The sequence below is a fragment of the Anopheles funestus genome, chromosome 3RL (genome assembly GCF_943734845.2).
Source record: "Anopheles funestus chromosome 3RL, idAnoFuneDA-416_04, whole genome shotgun sequence".
Classification (NCBI taxonomy): Eukaryota; Metazoa; Arthropoda; class Insecta; order Diptera; family Culicidae; genus Anopheles; species Anopheles funestus.
This window is the reverse complement of record NC_064599.1, coordinates 12,118,414-12,138,171: the sequence shown is the minus strand read 5'-3', so window position 1 is coordinate 12,138,171 and position 19,758 is coordinate 12,118,414. Positions and strand designations below refer to the sequence as shown.

Below are 19,758 nucleotides of genomic sequence, written 5' to 3'. Positions count from 1 at the left end.
CGATGTTGTGTAGTTGTATGTGTACGGTTGTTTTGGAGGCTGCTTCAGCTGCTCGTGTAAACAAGATTTTGTTTCAAGACATCCTACGGTTAATTGTTGTAGATTTTATTTTAAAACGAAATCTTTTAATAGTGTGATTATCGTGTAATACAATGCGCAATGGAAATTTATGGAATAGTGCATATATTCCCCACATTTTAACGTTGCAACGACTGTCGCCAAAACTACGAGCGCTGAAATTTGCTCAGTAAACAATTCACCAATACATAGCCAAGGACGTCTAACTGTCAAAATGAAAGTCCAAGATGGCAATGTCAACAAAGCCTAATCCGCGACCTCATTACTCTACAGACTTTGGTTTTATGTTTTTATTCTTCCACGCAAGCTATACATTTTTCAAAAGAAACCATTTTGATCTCCATGATTGAACTACACAAAAAAAATAGTTACAATAATCTCACACTAATGTAACAAAAATAGTTTATAAAATGAAACAATATGAAAATCTATATGTTTGTATTTCTCAAATTTACAGACCATGGCCTAGGCAGCGGTATATTTTGACAGTACCTCAATCACATTGCCTTGTTTATAACCATCGCTTCAGCACTCCGATATCTGTGTACAACGCTGATTGATAAGTTCCTTTGCAGATTCCGTTGGAAAGAAAGATTCAAAAAAGATAAGGATCTCTAACAAAAAATGTCATCATAGCAATAGGACAGAACACACCTACACCACACATTTACGACGCATTTGTTTCGAGTACATTTCATTAACCTTTTAAACACATGAATGTTTCACCCATATGGTTGCACCAGCTGTGTCGCTACACTTGCACGCCACGACGCAGTACTCGAAACGTACACAAATAGGTCGATTTTTGTAGTACCATTACATATAATAATAATTGTATAATATTATTCTGTTTCGCTTTCCGTAACCATCTCTCTTTCTTCGTCTCGCGGTTTGCAACTTTGTGCATGCTTCGCCACATCGTTTCTTATTTGTAAACTGTTCCATGTTTGTTTTACTTTTCTTTATCGTTTCGAAAATCATCACATGTGTTGCTTGCCATTCTGATTACCCTAACGCACGTTTGCTTTATTCGCACGTGTGCCATAGCGAAGATGACAAGTCTGCTACTAATTGTATATCCGTTTACGAAACACTTTCCCTTTATAAAACGTAACGCTGCATTAATGCACTTAGCTCTTTCCACTCACTCTCATATATATCCCGTTTCCGTTTTCCAACTCCTTTCCTTTTGCTAGCTATACACGTTAGTGCTCGGATTCGTTTGCGTTAAAAATTTGCAAATCTATGATTGCACTTGAAAAATTCAAAAACTCAACAAACCTAACCGGGTCGAGCTGCGCTGGTTACAGTAAACACACGGTTATACGATCCCTTCGCGTTCGACACACATGAAACCTTCAAATTGTCGTTTTTCCTTATCATTAGCCTTGACATTCGTTTAGAACCCTTCATATAGTTTTGCTAGGCACCTTCAAATACCTAATCTCACGACCTAATCTTCATTCATAATCCTCCCTCTTTAGGCTCTCGTTCGCTACTATTGTTACAAAGTGAAATAGTAAACAATCAGTCAATGAGTTTCCTCCGGCGTATCGCTTCAGCACTTGCACATTCCTTTACACGCTCAACTACACAACGCAATATATTCGAGTATCTCGTCTCCTGCCCAGTTCAATGGTTTGAGTACAAGGTTAACTACGCCTCACGTGCTTTTCCATTGGTTTTTGGAGTCATATTATGGAAGGTACCACCGATGAGCATCAACACACTATAAAACATACTTCCAAACAACAAGAAGGGGTCTAGTACTTTATACGCAACAAACATTTACCTAAGTCAACGAAATTGATTAAAAAAAAGAACATACTCCACACCGCGGTTACACATATTTCGAACGAAAGTAACGCACAAACAAACGAGTTTACAAGATAAACTAAAACTAACGGACAATTATACTACAAACAGGCGAAACATAAACTGAACAAAATCTAACGTAATTAAGCTATACTAAAATGTTTGCACATCAGTTTAAAATTACACAATCATCAGCTTCTACACGCAACAAAACGCTTAACCAAAAACAATATGGGACGAGGAGTATAGTAACGATGAGTAACGGGTACCGGTACCGTTTTTTGAGCGTGTTAGCTAGTTGAATAAATATATATGTATATGCATGTATCGCATCGCTACCATATCTTCAGTGCAAACTAACTAAACTCGTGATACTAACTGAAATTGTTGCTACACCTATCCTGCATTCACCGTCCATTTGCAATGATTAGGCAACTTCCTTACTAACTAGAAAGGTGTACTTTTGCTAAATACCTTCTGGAGAATGCCATCTGCTCCATTTTCCCATTTGCTAGATATATTTTCTATATTCACAATCATATATACGACACGCACACACATACACACATAGAAGAAATAAAGGTATGCTACAACAAACTAATAAAATAATAGTAGGAGAATAGGGAAGAATATAACATGATTACATTAAAACAGCTATTCCTTAAAACTATGACGATATCGAACGGTGTGTGATATAACCTTTAGTAGGTTCCGTTTTACTGATGATTCTTTTGTAACACCGAGCTTTACAGTTGGGTCGTGATGCGTTGTCTACTGGTTTTGTTCGGTATCAGTGTCTGAACGCTCAGTCTTGCACACAAAAACGGCCTTGCCTTGATAAACTATCCTAGTTTGCATCGATCGATCGCTCCCTTGTGGTTTAGATACGTGTCATGAAGCTCTGTACTTGCAGCAGACTCTTGACACTGTCGTTGTACTTCACCAGAACCACCTTCGAAGCGTGGATGTTCAGTTTCTCGCCGGCACACAATAGCTGCAGACAGTTTGCCCGGGTCAGAAACTCTTCGATCTTCATCTCTCGTATCAGTTCACGCTGACTGTTGGTCGAATTGTTGGGACATATCTAGCAAAAGTGAAATGAAATGAGTAAGATTAACTCTTTGGACTTAGTTTATATCACACTCGTCGTCTACCTGTCTCAGAACGGCCTCTTTCGATTTGAACTTGAGAAAGTTGCAAAGATCACTCATTAACATCCAGCGCTCGTTGTACTCATCCTTCAGCACGTACAACGGTGGCAAGGGTCGATCAGCTTCCTCATACTCGAACATCACCTCACCGTCCTCTTCATCTTCGCTAGCGGCGTCATTCAAATCCAGATCTTGCTGGTCTGCATTCGTTCGATCGTCGCCGTTAAATAATTTCGTACGGAGAACAATTCCATTCGCTGATCGTTCTTCCTGTTTCGGAAGTACACGCTTGATTTTGCCATTTCTTAACCCTACAGGAAGGTTTTTCGCACATATCCCGTTCCGTTTGCGGGTAGAATCGCAAGTACCAAGTGACAAGTTGCTAGTAACATTTTCGCCCACTTCGTAGTGCATTATGTTAGAGTTCGAATCGCATCGTTTGCTGGAAGCGGACGATATTGCACCACTACTGCTACCGCTGGTATTCAGCGATGTTAGGCCATCGTTTTCCTCGAATCCCGGGATGTTCGAGAATATATTGCAACCACTTTCTTCTGGATCTGAAAGTAATGAATACAAAATTAGTTTGAACAAGCTCAGGAAAGTGAAACGTACCGTAGAACCAACCATGAATCTTCCAAGGTCCGTCAAACTTCCAGCCAATCTTATTGGGCGCCATACTCTGCACATCGTTGAGGTGGTGCTCAAGGAATAACGTCATGTCATCGCTTTCGGCTAGCTGCATCGGTGTCATACCGGCATACGTCGCTAGCATTGGATCAGCACCGAACGCCAGTAGCAGTCGCACAATCTCTACAAACGAATTTTCTACTGCTTCGTGCAGTGGACGCATTCCAGACGGAGCAGGCTCCGAGTGACTGGCGCCATATTGGAGTAGGTAATTGGCAATATCCAGATGTCCTTTGGCGCACGCTTCATGCAGTGGTGTGTAGCCAGCGTTATCCTTCAGGTCTGGATCCATATCCAACCGTTCGAGACAGTATACGATGACGTCCTACAAAAAAGGAAACCAGGCTTTTGTAAATTTATATCTGCCTTCCAATTTTTCTTCCAGCTCAAACTTACCGTGTAACCCAAGCGAGCCGCCTTATGCATGACGCTTTCACCAACACCCTTGTTCAGCACCCAACTACGAATCTCCTTACCGATGTGGGTCTCATCCTTTCCCTCCATGTTCTCGAATGCCGTCACCTTCCTTACACCTATCGAACCATTCAGACCATTGCCACCTAATGTTCCGTGTTGATGTTGATGGTTGCCATGGTGATGTTGTTGCGAAGGTTTCTTTTTCTTGCGAATGTAGTCAAACCCCGAACTACCCTTGCGCCGTGATGTGCGATGGCCACGGCCACGCTTTTTGGGTGCAGCTGGTACAGCCAAATGGCCACTGCTCGATGCGGACACATTCACGCTGAGGATTGCCGCTCCACCATGAAAGGACAGTGGTGTACCGGGAAGCTCACGTTCACCTCGCTCCGAAGCAATCGACGGTGTATCACGCTCGGAGTCTTTCATCCGTACGCTCCCATCTTGCGTATCATCATCTTCCTCCTCGTCTTCCATTTCTTCCTCTTCTTCTTCCTCTTCATCTTCTAGAGGTTCCTGTTTGACCGCTACTGCCGCAGCTCCACCGTCGAGCTCATCGACAATCCGATCGTGGTTGCGCATCAATTCATTGTACCGCTCGTCAAACGTCACATTCCGAAGGCCATCCTCGTAGAGTGGAGCTTGTGCCGGGCCACAGCTGAGCGGTGGTGCCGATTGGGGCCGCTCATCATCCCCTCCGAATACTTCACGGATCATCTCCTTGCTCTGCATCGCTTTCTGTTCGGTGCGCGTTCGTGACTTCAAGATGGCCGTGTCGAACAGGGATTTTTTCTTCTTGCTATTCTTGCTGAAGAGTGACTCCGATTCGGCACCCGGTGTCGGCAACAGTTCGAACTCCTGCTTGGGTTTAGCGTTCTCACTGCTGGAAGTATTGCTGGTGCTCTTTCCTGCACTTTTTGATCCCTTTCCTCGACCACTGCTAGAGGTTGGAGTGGGTTTCGCTCCCTGAGCCGCAATGCAACGACGATGTAGTAGCTCTATGATCGATCGGAACTTTTTATCATCGACAATCTTCTTATGCTCCTGACGATTATGCTCCTCCTCCTTCACTATCGTAGTACATGACGATGAGGACGTTCCGGGCAAGGGCAGTTGCTGCTGTTGCTTAGCCGCAGCTTTCGTTTTGAAGCGTTTCGGTGGTGCTGACCCAAAATCGCGCTGGTTAAGTTTCTTTCTAATTTCCGTAAATGTTTCCGATCCGTCACTATGATGCGGAGAATCCAGATCCGGAAGCGAAGTCGAAATCCGATGCATATACAATCCACCATCGATCGTGATCAACTCGGGCGGTACCTTGAGCGATCGCTTGTACTCGTACAGCTCCTTTTCCCAGCCGGGATAGAAGTGATCCGGAGTTTCCGACGATGCCGTTGTCTGATTCAATTCTTTCAAGGATTTCTTCACTCCAGCCAATGCAGAGTTGGAAGATGGACCAGCACCACTACTCTTCTTCTTGGTGGATGATTCACTACCTTTCGCCGAGGTAGTGCTCTCCCGACGAGAGCCACTCTTCGTGGAGCTAGAAGATGGCTGCTTTCGGGCTGACTCTTCAGTTACTTTTTTGGCAACTTTCCGAGACCGCAAACGCTCGGACAGATCCATCCGGCCTTCATCCTCACTCGAACTGTCCGTCGACTCGCCTGAAGCAGCCGACGACATTGGCGCGTTTTTTGAAGCCTGTCGTGTACGTTTGCGTGGAACAGCGTTACCACCTCCCGCCTTGGGCCCATCCGAATCCGAATCTACGATTCGCGACTTAGATCGCTTAGGCGTTGGTTCGCCCACCGATAGTTTGCGAGCTTTGGTCTTCTTCGACGGAGTTCGTTCGCTGTCAGCACGGTTGCGAGCTACGCGTTGGTTTTGTGACGGATTCGGGCAGTTCTCTACGATCTTATCGTTGCGCAGCACTTTGCTGTTCGATCGTCGACGTTCAGCTTCCCGTTTGCTGCGTGAGCGCGTCATAGTCTCTTCCGCTTCCTCCTCTTCCTCTTCGGACGATGAGGATGAGGAACTAGCAGATGACGAATCCGATGACGAATCTGCCTTCGAGCGGGAATTAGTGCGTGCTTTTGTGAGCTTTTTCTTAGCCCCCGAGATGATAATCTTCTCCTTCTGTTCATAGTTACACGTTGACCCTTCGCTCACTTTGCTTCCATGTTGTGCTTTGCCTCCTGCGCTATTGCCGCTACCGGTAGATCCTCCCGTATTACTAACAGCTGCTCCACCTTCACGCTTCTTTGTGGAGTCACTATTGTTAGACGTACCGGATGCATTCTTATGCGGTGTGCGTATCGCTCGAGATTCCTCGTCCGAACTAAGATCACTGTTCTCATTCGGTTCCTGCTTGATCGTACCCGTCTGACACCGACTGCTGGTCGCTTGTTGGGCTCGCTTACCACCAGCTCCCGTTCCCTTTGGTCGGCCCCGTTTTCTTGGCAGTTCATTTTCGGGCATTTTTAGCGCCGGAGCGCTACTTTCGGACGCTGACGAGGAAGACGACGAGGACGAGCGGGAACCTGGTCCTCGGATACGCTTTCGTTTTGCACTGTTCGCTAGCGCATGTGACACACGCTTCTGTGTCTGTTTACCACTTTCATCTTCACCACCGTCCGCGGTCACGTCACCGTCCCCATCGGAAGACTTAAGCGAAAGGACCGGTACGACACTCGAACGATGACGTAGCTTACGAACGCGTGCTTTCGCGCGCTGAGCCGATGCAGCCCGTGCCGTTTCGCTATCTGTGCTACTTGAACGGCCGAGTTTAGCTTCATGCTTCTGCTGCAGTTCGAGTCGTTGCTTTTCACGTTGATTACGTGCCACCTTCTCCGTTTGTACCATTCCCGCGTGTGCTTTGCTGTCCACCTGCTCTTGGTCCTTTTGCTGTTGCTGGGACTGTTGGCGAAGTAGCAGCAGTGGTTTGTCTTCGTCGCTCGAGCTATCGCTTCCATCTCGAACACCTTTGAGACGGTGCGGCGAACGAGCGGAATTGAGCACTTCCTTCGGAATGGCCGACAAATCCGTCGTAGAACCTTCAGCCACCGAAATCGTCGTTTCGATCGAATCGATTGCAGGCCAACTGCGACCACCAACCGATCCGGCTGCGGTTACCGTGCCTGCTGTTCGTTTCCGTCGTCCTCGCTTTTTGCCCGTCTGCAATTGTTCGACAAATTCATTGCAGGTACTGCCCCAGTCCAATATATCCAATGCCGATGAACCGTCCATATCGATTGGTGGAACAATTGATCGCTTCTTTTCTTCTCCCTCTGCCTTCTGTTCTTCGCACCCAGGATCTCCTCTTTTTAAAGACAGTGGAGGTGGTTCATTGGTGGATCTCGGTGGCTTGGTGACTGCACTTGGAGTCGGTAATGGGGTATAACCTTTGAGCTCACCCTTTGTCCGAAAGCGCGACGATGGTGATGGGGAATCTTGCACCGTAGGCAGCACACTGGTCGCTACTGGAGATGCTGATGGCATTGTTGCTTTCGGGGCACGGTCTTCATCCGCTAGTTCCATTCCCGGTTGCTTACGGAGTTGATTGATACGTTGTTTCTCGTACTCCTTTAGTTCGAGACTAGTTCGTAGCTTTGAAATAACCGATTGATCCGCCCCACGATGATGTTGTGGTGGTCCGTAGTTAGGATGAACGTTTGAAGGATACTGAGAGACTGTCATTGATTCGACCGCCGATTGCGGAGAATGATGTTGCGACTGCGGTTGCTGTTGATATTGATGGGATGCTCCCAGACCAACCTTTGGCATAGGGCCTGCATTTCCGCCCGTATAGTGTATATGAGACTGCATATGATGTACGGCCGTATGGTCTGCAGGTGCCTTTAAAGAATCTCCATAACGAAATGGCGGGGCATCAGAAGGAGTCTTATGATACATCATCGGTTCGGAATGGTGCTGAGGATAGGGTGGATGAGCGTTAGGTTCGCCGTACGCTTGTGGCGTGTAAGATACCGCACTTCCACCTCTCAAATGCGGTTGATGGTACACTGGAATTATAGGATCATCTCGCGATTTCACTGGTACAGCGGTATGATGCTGATAATAGCGTGCATCTGTGGCATACTGGTGCTGCAACACGGCCGGCGGATGATGATGATAGTTAGTTGTTATCACGGATGGATGTACAGTCGGACTATTGGGTATTTCGGGTGCCGTTGAACGCTTGCCGGAGGAGCTTGTATAATGATAGCCTGCCTGATTTATAGCAGGAACATAGTTTACATAAGATCCTTCTCGTGGAGTTCCTTGGGAATGATTTGGATACCGTCCATCCGGTGCTCCATGAGGAGATAGTTGAGGATGTCCTTGTGACGGTCCCTGTGGACAAGGACCTCCTTGGGAACGCGGTACTGTAGAGTCTTCGTATTTAGCTACCTTTGCTGGTGTTGGAGCAGTCGGAGGAGATATTTCGCCTTGAACAGAAGGTGTCTTCGCCAAGGCGGCTTCAGCAGCGGCAGCTGCTACTGCAGCTGCTGCAACTCGCTTTTTGGGTGCCAAATTCTGTGGAATTCGCGTTGGAAACTTTCCGGCTTGTAGGTCGGCCATTACATCGGAAGATGGCGACGTTTTCTTCTTCAACATGCTCTCCACGAACTTGCGATCCTCGATGCGGGGATCGTCTAGACGAGGTTGAGCGGATGCTGATGAGTGTGGCGGGTGTCCAGTCGGAGGTGAACCCTGAGAGGTTGAGTTGGAACGTACATTCGCTGCTGTCGCTGGTACCGTTGCAGCTTGCCCGGTTACAATGCTTCCTGAACCAGATTTACCAGCAGGACGTCCATAATCTAGTCCCGTTGGAGGGTAGTACACACTTTTGCTACTTGCCGAACCCATTGAAGACGAGGCAGCCGGTGCTGCCGCCGGCGAACCTTCAAATCCTCCTGGTGGACCCGGCCCTAATCGAGTTGGAACAGCAGAGTATTGATATGCCGGAGATACCAAGGGTCCACCAACGGCACGATAGTTTGCTGACATGTACGCGTCCGTTTTCTTATCGTAACCGGGAGGTATTGCTGGACTGATGACAGAAACGTGACGCGTTGGTGAAGGTATTGGAAGATTTTGTGGTTCTGACTGTCTGACATCTGCTGTTGGTGGGCCAGCGCCCGAAGCACCATTGGGGCCAGGATTTCTCATGGGAATGTGTTTCTGAAAGTTTGGACTAAAGTCAACTTTTGGCACCACTTCGCGTGGTCGACCACCACCGCTACTGCTACTGCTACTGCTGCTGATGCTACTGTTACTAGCACTCATAGCGTAATCATCACACCCGGTTGAATCGGCTTTTGTTTTGACAGTTTTTACTGAAAGATCAAGTGGAGATTCTCGTTTTGCAGGAGCGATAATTACCGGCGTCGTTGCTGCAACGGTGTTCATCTCACGTTGACTACCGTTTGCCTCGCCTGCTAACACCAACACTGGTTGTGACGGTGCAGCAGTAGATGAAGACGTTGCATTGGACTGTCCCAAGGCTCGAGCTGTTCCTTGTGGCTGCACTGTAGGTACAGTAGTAGGTAGAGAGCCAGCATTGGTAACTGACACAGCAGCTGGTGGAGCTGTAGCGATAACTCGAACAGGAATGTTTTTGCTTCCCGTCATCAACGGAGGATGGATGACTGGCGATTGACCAGGCACCGAAACCGGACCTGATTGCAAAGGCGGTGGTCCTTGGAGTCTTCCCGCTGGGGGGTATGGAAGTGATGTTTTAGAGTGGTGTGATTGTTGTTGCTGTTGTCCCCCAGGTGCGGGTTGAGACGATCCACTGCTAGCATATGGATGAACGTAACGATCATACGGATTACCGCTTATCACAGACTGTTGTGCAGAGTTTGAATGATTTGAACTCAAAACCACTCCGTGATGAGGACGGTTGGAGTAGGTAGTAGTTGCACTGGAATAGGACGACGAAGACGATGGCTGACTTTGATAGTAGGATGCAGGAGGAATGGGCTGTTGTGTGGCTCCTTGTTCATTTGGCTTTGGAGCTGCAGGGTGCACATACATCGCTTGAGGACCTCCTGCAGGAACGTGGTACAGTGTTTCACTTGATCCATATCGATAATGTTGATGTTGTTGTGGAGGTTGCTGTCCCAGTGGCGAAGGGTCCCTTGATGGTGGACCACTGTACTTTCTATGGTGTGGGGAAGGCACTGGCGATGGCGTAGACGTTGGAGAAGGTGTCGCTTGCGAATGTTGGTAGTACGGATGATACTGCTCATAGCCAGTCGAGCCATAAGATGCTGGCCCCTTGGATGATGTCGCAGGTGTTGATGAAATTCCGGGACTACCACTCGCAGTACCAGCTGCTGGACGAGACGCCTGTCTTACAGTGCTAGATGCAGCCGCTTCTGCAGCTGCCTGCTTCTCCTTGGCCTGATGTGCTTGATAAACTTCCGCAAACTTTTGCTCCATGTTGTAGTCCAATCCTTTGTAATTACCTGAACCTACGCCACGGTCCAATACTTCGTGTCTCCGCTCGGAAGCACTAGTTCCACCAGGATAATGTTGTTGGGGTGGATATTTAGTACCGGCTCCTTGCGGCTGAGCAGGGGTAGAGTTTGTCCCATATGTCGTACCCGATACGGGACTGGGAGCATTTTTGTACTGCCCGTAATAAGGAGCTTGATGATTATGATAATGGTGTTGAGTGGTCGGTGGCGGAGCAGGTGATGACACCGGACTTGCTCCATTGTCTTGTGGACTGCTGCGTGCACCCGGCCCAACAACTCCCCGTAGCATTTGCTGTGAAGGAAGGTGTTGTCCCGGTCCGGGCCAGTTTGGTGGCGGTGGGTGCATCAACCCAGCACCTTGAGGAGGAATTACTGGAGGTCTGTGGTGATTAATCGACTGTGAATAGTATGCAGCTGGATCGTACGGTGATCGACGATCTACCGGACTCTGTGAGGGCCCGGCTGGACGCATATTACTACTGACCGAACCTATGGAACTGGTTGGTTTTTTATGTTGCTTATAATCCCGATACAATATATCTTGCGAATTTTGCATCATCTGAGCCTCGCGTCTCTCAGCGGACGGTGATCTCGATGTAATGGGAGGAGGTAGTTGTCCTCTACCTGTCGCGTGATTTGTTTGCGCTTGTTTTATCGTGACGATAGTACCTTCCTGTAATAGCAACTGCTCTCTATTTTGATCCAAACGAAACTCGGGGTCCTTCACCTTCGGCAACGAATGGTACGGCGCAGAGGTCTGGGAAACGGTTCCGGAATGTGGCACCGATGCAGATGCGGGTGGAACGGAAGCCTCAGGATAATAGGTTCTCACGTTATTCACGATTATTCTCTCCGATCCGACAACGGACGTTGGTCCTGCATGAGAGGATTTGCTTGTATAGTTCACTAATGCACCAGGATGTTGTCCGTACGATGGTTGATGCGGTGAGGAAGACGAAGGCGCAGGAGAAGGATCGCGGGATGAAGGTGATGTGGAGGATGGTCCAGCTCCGTTTGAACCCACCGTCCGACTATTGCTCGGAGGACCTTGGGTAAAGTGTTTACTAGTAAACTCAGGAGGATTCCACGTTTTCGGTGCTTGATGTACTCCGCTGCCTTGTGAGGGTGGTAGTGGTGATGCTGAAGAACTTCCGGTATTTTTGTGTATCACATGAGCCTTCGGTTCCGGTTCCATACCATTCTCAATTGACGTGGTTCGATGATACTGAGCAATAGGAGTAGAAGTAGCGTGTCCAAAGGGTACAGCACCTCCAAGTGTCGTTGATGTGGTGTCTACCACAACTACCCTCGAGGTCGGATAATCGTTCTGTGACCCAACGCTTTTGACAACCGTTTGGCCATCAGATGAAACTTGATTTTGTGACGGAGGTGGGTTTTTCAGCTGCAAATCTGCTATATAGTTTCGCTCCTTAATGAGCTTACTGAAGGTATCCTGCGTAACGTACGGTGAGCTGCTGGCATTTCCCGGTGGCTGCTGATCGTTACCTTGTACCGAAGAACTATAGTTTGAGCTTTGCGTTGCAAATCCTTTCGTGAAGTCCGGGTTCGAGATTTTCAACTCACTAGTTGTTCGCGTGTTCGTGGAGGCGACGGTGGAAATTGCAGTGTTCGTCGTCGTGGAAGACGGGGACGTTTGGCTGGACGGTACAGTATCACACGCTAAACGGCTAAAATCGGGCGTTTTCATATGTAACTGAGCGAGACTTTTCGCGGTCGTTGTCGTCGAGGTTGACACGGAAGATAGAGGTGCAGCCGAGGAGAATTGTTGCTTTGAAAAATCCGGTATGCTGGCGTAGTACTGTGGTTTGCGTGCTTTCATGGGCAGATGCTCATTACTGTGGGGTACTACAGCGGCTACTGGATCCCGTGCGGAACAGCTTCGACTGGAAGAAGCTTCCAAGTTGGATGCAGGCGATGCAGCTTCCTGCGCCTGTACTGTTGGTGATCTTTCCTCCTCTCGAAAATCTAACGAACTGTTACTGCTGCTACGTACCCCTCCATCCAGTTCTCCAGAAGGACTACTGCTTACGGTAGTATCACTCGAATGGCGTATCCTTCCCCCACTCTGTGCAGTTGGACGATTTGGAGAGTCTGCTACCTCTTTCGTACTGCTCGCTATTTCCGTATCAGCAACATGGGCTCCCTCCGCGTTTCCGACTGCACCCCCATTTGCAACTAATGCGGGTGGTGTAGTTTTATGTTCCTCCATCAACCGCAAGCCTGCGGCCGCACTCTTTGCTTTGCTCAGCGAGGAAGTTGTTGCTAGTGTCGCCTCGCCATTTCCAGCCTCACCGATACTAGCTCCTGCTCCGGAAATGATCAGGCTGCTCTTTGCCAATCGTTTCCCACTGTCCTGCAGACCCTTCAAGAGCGACAGCTTAATGACACGATCCAGCAGATGACCACCATCTACCTTTAGCTCAACTTCGTCGTTCGCTACCTCGGTGAACTGCAATGGATTTCGAGCAGAGACCGGTGGCGTTTGTTGCTGCTGATGATAATCACTCCGACCGGTGACTCCAGTACTGAGGGTGCTAATAGATCTACCGTTAATCATCTCGTTTTGCGAAGACTCAGCATCCATGTTTTGTGATGTTTGTACGGAATTGTAATGTGCCTCACCCGAGGTGGCACTATTGGCTGTATCATTTTCTTTAAGATTGTTACAGCTTTCAGCACTTTTGGAATCAACCGGACGAAACTGCTCCTCAACAGGTGGACCGGGATCGGGTTCCGGTGGTATCGCTGAAGATTCGCGATGCTCTAGAAAAGTTTCTTCACGTTTTTCTTGCCCATTTGCATCATTTACGGTGCCTGTCGCAGATGGCGTTACATCGCTCTTTTGGCTGTCGGAAGGATCACAACCAGTCTCTCTCGTTTCTTCCTGTCCATTTGGCCGATTCAAGATTACATCACTTGTTTCAGAATTGTTTTCTAAAGGCTTATTTTCGTCCAGCCGTGCGTGCGATTCATCCAATCGTGTTAACGATTCCAGCGGCTGCTTCTCGTCTTGGTCGGCTTCCTGTCGCGGTATCACAACTCCATTCGGGTTTGAGTCTACGTTGTTTGCCAATGTTTCCTTCTCTATCACAGCATTCAAAGTCACCTCTTCCGTTGATGGTGGAACGATCTCAGTAAAAGGTGATCGCGTTCGATCGCTCGGATCCGTTGTGGTCGTATTCGCTTTGAGACTCGTAGAGCCATTTTCTGTGGCAGTTGATTGAGATTCTGCCTCTTTACTGTGTCTGATGTTACTACTACTGCTGCAGTCATTGTTAATACTATTTACATTATCACTACAATTACTGCTAGGCCCTTTGACGGTTTCAACGTTCCTATCATCAGTTTTATCACTACTGCTGCTACTATCAACCGTGGATGTCGTTATAAGTACGATACCGGGTCCATCCCGTGGAGTAGGAGAATCATCTGCTACGACTGCGTCAGACTTTTCCGGAGAGGCCGTGGAAGACTCCACTACTGGTGGAGGTGTTTTTGTAAGGGAAATTGTATTCGAACATTTCCCTCCCTCACCAACATTGCTGCTGCTTGTTGCAGGATTCTCTCCATGAGAAGATGTCGACGTTGGAGTAGATTCGGACACTTCTGAAGACTTTTCCAAGGATTTGTCTTCACTAACAACTGCAGGTTCAGTGGATGTAGTCGGTTGCAGGACCTGTTCTGGCGTCACCTCACCGTTCGAAACACCAGCCAGCGGATCTTTCTCTACTGTTGGTTGGGTATCTTTTATCGTACTTGCTAGTTCTTCCAATGATTTCTCCGCTTCGATGGAAGTTGTACTAATTTCCGGTGTGTCTTCTGACACTGCCAGCGGATCAACAAGCTCCTGCATGTCGACCGGGTTTGGTGGACTTTGCGGTTCCATATCCGCCGGTGTCACTTGTTCGATTTTTGGTTCTGTATCGTCTGCTGCGGTACATTCGGTCGTTACCGCGGTGGGGATTTCTTTATCATGCTCCAGGTCAGAGACGACGGGAGTTACTGTTGGAGTTACTGCAGTGGTAGTCGTAGCCGTTTCTAATGCATTAGTTACCGTTGTTGGTACAGTTGCTGCCTTTGATGACTCCATCGTTCATTGGTTTGTTGCTATAAAGAAAAAGAATGAAATAAACTTTTAACTATCGTGTAATTGTGTTTTGTTTTGTCAGGGGAAAAAATGTGATTGTACGCTGAGAAGATTCTTCTAGCACATATCTACAATGTATTAAATTTATTAATCGGATTATATCAGCCAATTTCATCCGTTACGGTAAACCTAATCTTCTTTCGTACACGTTGCAATTAAATGTACGACCGATGTGCATTTCGTTAGTAAATGATACCGCCAACTCCTCGTACCGCGTTGCTGATAACAGGCTGATCACGCAGGCGTATATCGAGGTCTACAATTAAATTACTCTCGCTGCAGCTCCATTGCGTTTGCGATAATGAAATTTTGAGGTTTTGCGTACACATAGCAATACACAGGTACACATACACATGACACAGTTCCAGCAAATGGTTGGTTGTGATATGATTATCAGTGTTATCGAGAGTTGCCAGGTGACAGGCATGTTTGAAGAATCGGTGACTAAAGGGAAGCAACCCGGCTTGAAATGATAACTTTGTAAATATGTCCCATGGCGCATTTAACCAATATGTCACATAAAAAAAACGATACAAAAATACCAAGAAATTCAAATTGTTACACCAACCACAGGAATACATCACGGTGTTGTTGCGAATGTACTAATGCCATTAGCTTTTACCCGGTACCGAAATTAAATCACTTTTCGATTGAATTAAATATCCACTCTTCTTCCTCTTCTTCACACTGATAATGTCTGACAGCAGCTCGATTGATATGACGAGATATTAAACTAGTGGACAAACACTTTTCCAGCCCATGGCATGCGTTTTAGAGCAGAAAACATCCTGGAACAACAATCGTTTGTTGGTGGCGTGGCGGAAGGAAGATGAAAATTGCCTAGGGTTGGTGATGGAACCAAACCCAACCTCAAATGGTGCGTTGTTGGTGACCGCGTGGAGGCGCCCGGTTAAACAACGGAGCGATTATTAACGACCGTGTGAAGGTGGTTGCGGAACAGTGTTGTACAATGATGGAATGCAAATTTTATGCTACCGGGATCGTTTCTCGCCTCAATGACGGGGAGCAAAAACGTCTTTCGCCTTGCTTTGCCTCCTTTATTACTTGTCGCTTTCTCACACTTTCTCGCTCGCTGCACACAGACAGTAAAATAGCATACGTGTTTGTGTGCCGCGATCTGTTCCATCTTCATCTTCGTTTGGTATGTAGTTGGCGATTTCCCCCTCCTCTTCACTGCGCCACAAAGAGTTTAATATTATTTATGCCCATATCAACCGGCACAGATTGCACACTGCTGGATGGAATATATTCTCCACTCTATCTCTTTCTTTCTCTCTCTCTTTTTCTCTTTCTTTAACTCATCTAACCAGCTGCGCTCGATCGAAACCAGTTCTCGTAAAAAAGTGCATCATCCACAGAGAAAGAAGAGAAGAAAGTTGCAATAAAATACTGCTCGGAACTGCGACGAAAGGCAGACGAAAATGTAAGACGCACGCAAAAGTCTGACTGCGACCGACCGGGCCGGGGACATATGCAGGCAGACGACGAACACAACAATGTATGTGTGATACCCTCCCTGACCGCGAGCGTTATGATGTGTCGTTCCAAAGCCAAACCCGGGTGGCCAACAGCCAAGGGCGCGAGACGACGGGTTGTGTTGGAATTCTTTTTCTTGCGCAAATTGAGCGCATCAACAAATTGGCGTGTGTATAAACAACGGAATGAAAATAACCAGCCAAAAGGCGCGGCAAACACGCCAGACCCCGAAACCCGCCGACAGCCGTTCTGGGACAGCATATTTAGGTCAACGACCTTGACAGTTCGATGTGGTATTTTATTTTGTCTGTCCATCGTAAGGGAACTTCTTGATGAGCTTGGGGAATTATTTATGATAATAACAAAAAACACACAAAAAATGAATAATTAAGCATGGACAGTTGGTGCACATTTTTGGTGGTTGGAACATAAAAATGGGATACAAAATGCCATGTTAAGTATTGGGTCTAAGAGCTGCCGGTTTCGAAATCTTCAAGATGTTGGAGCTCAATACAGACAAGGTCCAGGAAGCTGCCAATAAAATGCGTCATGAAAGAAGAACAAAATATAATAAAGAAGGTATAAATTGTCCTGGATAATTTCCAATTCATATGAGTTAATCGGGCCACCTGTCAGGATGCACAAATGGCAGGATCGATAATTCAAGGTTCTCCAAAAACCCCCGTCTAGGTTAAAATCTCTTAATTTGGGAGTTGTCTTTCATACGCCGGACGAATTACAGTGGAGCGCCGATTATCCGGGTACCTTTTATTCGGCTGTCCTATTATCCGTGCAGCTCGGAAATGACAGTTCCGAAGGAGGATTGACATATGAAATGCAAAACCGATGATGGCAAGATATAATGCTCAAATTCGAAAAAAGAACAGATTTACTTTGCAAAGTGTAAGAAAGAATAAAAAAAAGATAAGAAAATTAACATCTAGCTTTATAAAAAAAATTAAATATGAAAATTTTCTAAGACTATAGCCTTAGCTTTTTTTTGAGTAATTTTGCAAAATTTTATAAATTTATTTATTTTAATGCGGATTTGTTGAAATAAGTTTCTTTTCACTCAAATAATGTTTTAATTAAAAAAAATAAAAAATCATAAAAATTTAAAACAAAATCTAAAAATTTGAAAATTTCTTAAGGCTATAGCATTAGCTTTTTTTTGAGAAATTGAGCAAAATTTTAAAAATTGATTTATCTTAATACCAATTGGTTGAAATAAGTTTCTTTTGACTCAAATAATGCTTTAAATAAAAAAAGAATAAACAATCATAAAAAAATCCAAAAAATTGACCCGTTACATTCCATCTACCCATTACACACTAAACATTAATATTTATCAATAAAAAGAGTTGTACCTATTATTCGTGATATTCACTTATCCGGCAAGGGCTGAGTCCCGATGAGCACGGATAATCGGCGCTCCACTGTATATGCAATGATTTTATAATCTAACCCCGGGGTATGGGTACCAACAAGCGCAAATAAGAAACAAAAACAATTGCTCTTTTATTATATGTTAACGACACCAAAACAGTTATTAATTCTTAATTCTTTAGCTCCTTTTTACAATACAATTGTATCTGCAATTAGCATGAATTATTTGTTTGTTTATCTGTTGATGCTTCTGAATCTTGTACCAAAAAAAACATATCATCATCTACATTTTAATATCTTTAACAAGACTTAATTTTTGCCATACATTAATTACATTTTAATGGACTCGCACCGTAAATCGTCAGCCTACCCCAAGATCCTTGGTTTCAGTCGAATGACCAAAAGGTAAAGGTTGCTTCGGACGACGATTCTGTACGGTGTTTGGAACTGCATCTGTTCGCGATGCCAAATGGCGAAGGCCAAACAGCCGGCGCACGCCAATCGGACCATAAAAAATTACCACCCACCACCCCCATCACCCATTACGTTGCACTCCTCTTCCATTCTCCTTCCCTTCCAGTCGCCTCAATCCGTTTCACGATAATCATACAACAAATAGTGCAAGTAGCACCCTTGTCTCAATCGCAGAATCGACTCAAACTGCAGCGCAACAAAACACAAAACGTCGATCCGAACCGGGGTGGTGGGTGGGCGGTATGTTTGGGGAAGCCGAAAGGGAAGGTATGATTATTTTTATGACTACCATCACCGCCGCGAGTTACGAGGGCATGAACGCGCAACCACGCACAAAGAGCAGTAGTGGGGAGGAGTTGGGAGGCCGCCCGCAACTCACCCCCCGCGGTGGGGGAGGGAAAAACAGAAACGGCTGAGAGGAGTAAGAGAGGACGAAACTGCACAAAACCAGGTGTGTGGTTGTGTGGTTTCGGTTGTTGTGCTGCCCTCCACCAAACCGATGGTGTGCACAATTTGCAATGCAAATGACGGAACTGATATCGGGACGGTGCGTTCCCGTGTGCCGGCACCAACAGGACGGAAATGGATGCAAAAACGGCAAGAGTGCATTTTAGCCGCTACAGACGCGATCGATTTGGTGAGGGGGGGATTTGTTTTGCTTCTTTACGTTTTGTGTTTTGTTCTTGTTCCGCTTGCCCACGCTACGTGACTGTTTCAGCAGCAAAGACGTTTACTTCAAAGGAATTGGGTGGCAATGAGAGAAGATAATAAACCCTTTAGTCCATTCAAGACGCTGCTCAAACGGTCTCTCTGGTTGATATGGTGCTGTTTTGTTCGTTGTGATGAATTTAATGACACTTGACACTCTTTGCCATCAATCAATCACTCATCATTGTTTGGCCTGCCGATGGTCCCCACCTCTCCAGACCCTTAATTTCACTGTGCGAGATGTAAGACCAACATACTACAAATGTTTTTGTTTGTACCAAAAACAACAACCAAAGCGAAAGTCGTGAAATCTTTAACAAACTTTAAGATAAAATATTCTCCTGTGTGGATTGACTTCAACGTCGTTATCTACACGACAGGAAAGAAAAATGCAACTTAAAGGGAACACCCAAAGTAATCACGTGTACAATGTAAACGTTTATGCAAATAAATCCTATGCTCGTCAAGGGTATGCAACGGTATTTAGCTTTTTTTTGTAGAACAATTATACCTTTAAGTCTTATATAACATTAAGCTCAGATATAATGACGGTTGTAGAAACAGTACGTAATCTTGTGCTTTTGACATTGGATTTATACATTGAAGGTCTTGAATTGGATCTCGATAATTTGTACTTTATTATTAACGTAAGAAATCATATTTCTTTTCTACTTCTTCAAGGAAATGGAACCATATGTGCGTAGAGGCTTTAGTTGTAGCAAAAACCTTTAGCTGTTTGTCATTCGTACGAGTTTTCCTCAAGCTTCTTTGCTGCGGTTTTCCACCGATCAAAAACTTTCTTCCCGAACAGCATCACCTTCCTTCGGCTATAGGGGTTGCTATCCCTGCAATTCACCTGTTGCGAACCATCCTCTCTGGCCATCCCCGGCAA

General features: G+C 46.1%; 1 protein-coding gene across 1 annotated transcript in view; it reads right to left on the bottom strand.

Moving 5' to 3' along the window:
- Positions 1-744: 744 nt before the first annotated feature.
- LOC125771414 (mucin-12) overlaps positions 745-19,758 on the bottom strand; it is a 63,714-nt gene continuing 44,700 nt past the window's right edge. Inside the window, exons 4-7 of the mRNA XM_049441999.1 lie at positions 4,131-14,761; positions 3,672-4,059; positions 3,048-3,604; positions 745-2,977 (exon numbers count right to left, since the gene is read on the bottom strand). Of these exons, the coding sequence (XP_049297956.1) occupies positions 2,774-2,977; positions 3,048-3,604; positions 3,672-4,059; positions 4,131-14,744 (11,763 nt within the window). The 5' untranslated portion in view covers positions 14,745-14,761 and the 3' untranslated portion in view covers positions 745-2,773. The remainder of the gene's footprint in view (positions 2,978-3,047; positions 3,605-3,671; positions 4,060-4,130; positions 14,762-19,758) is intronic.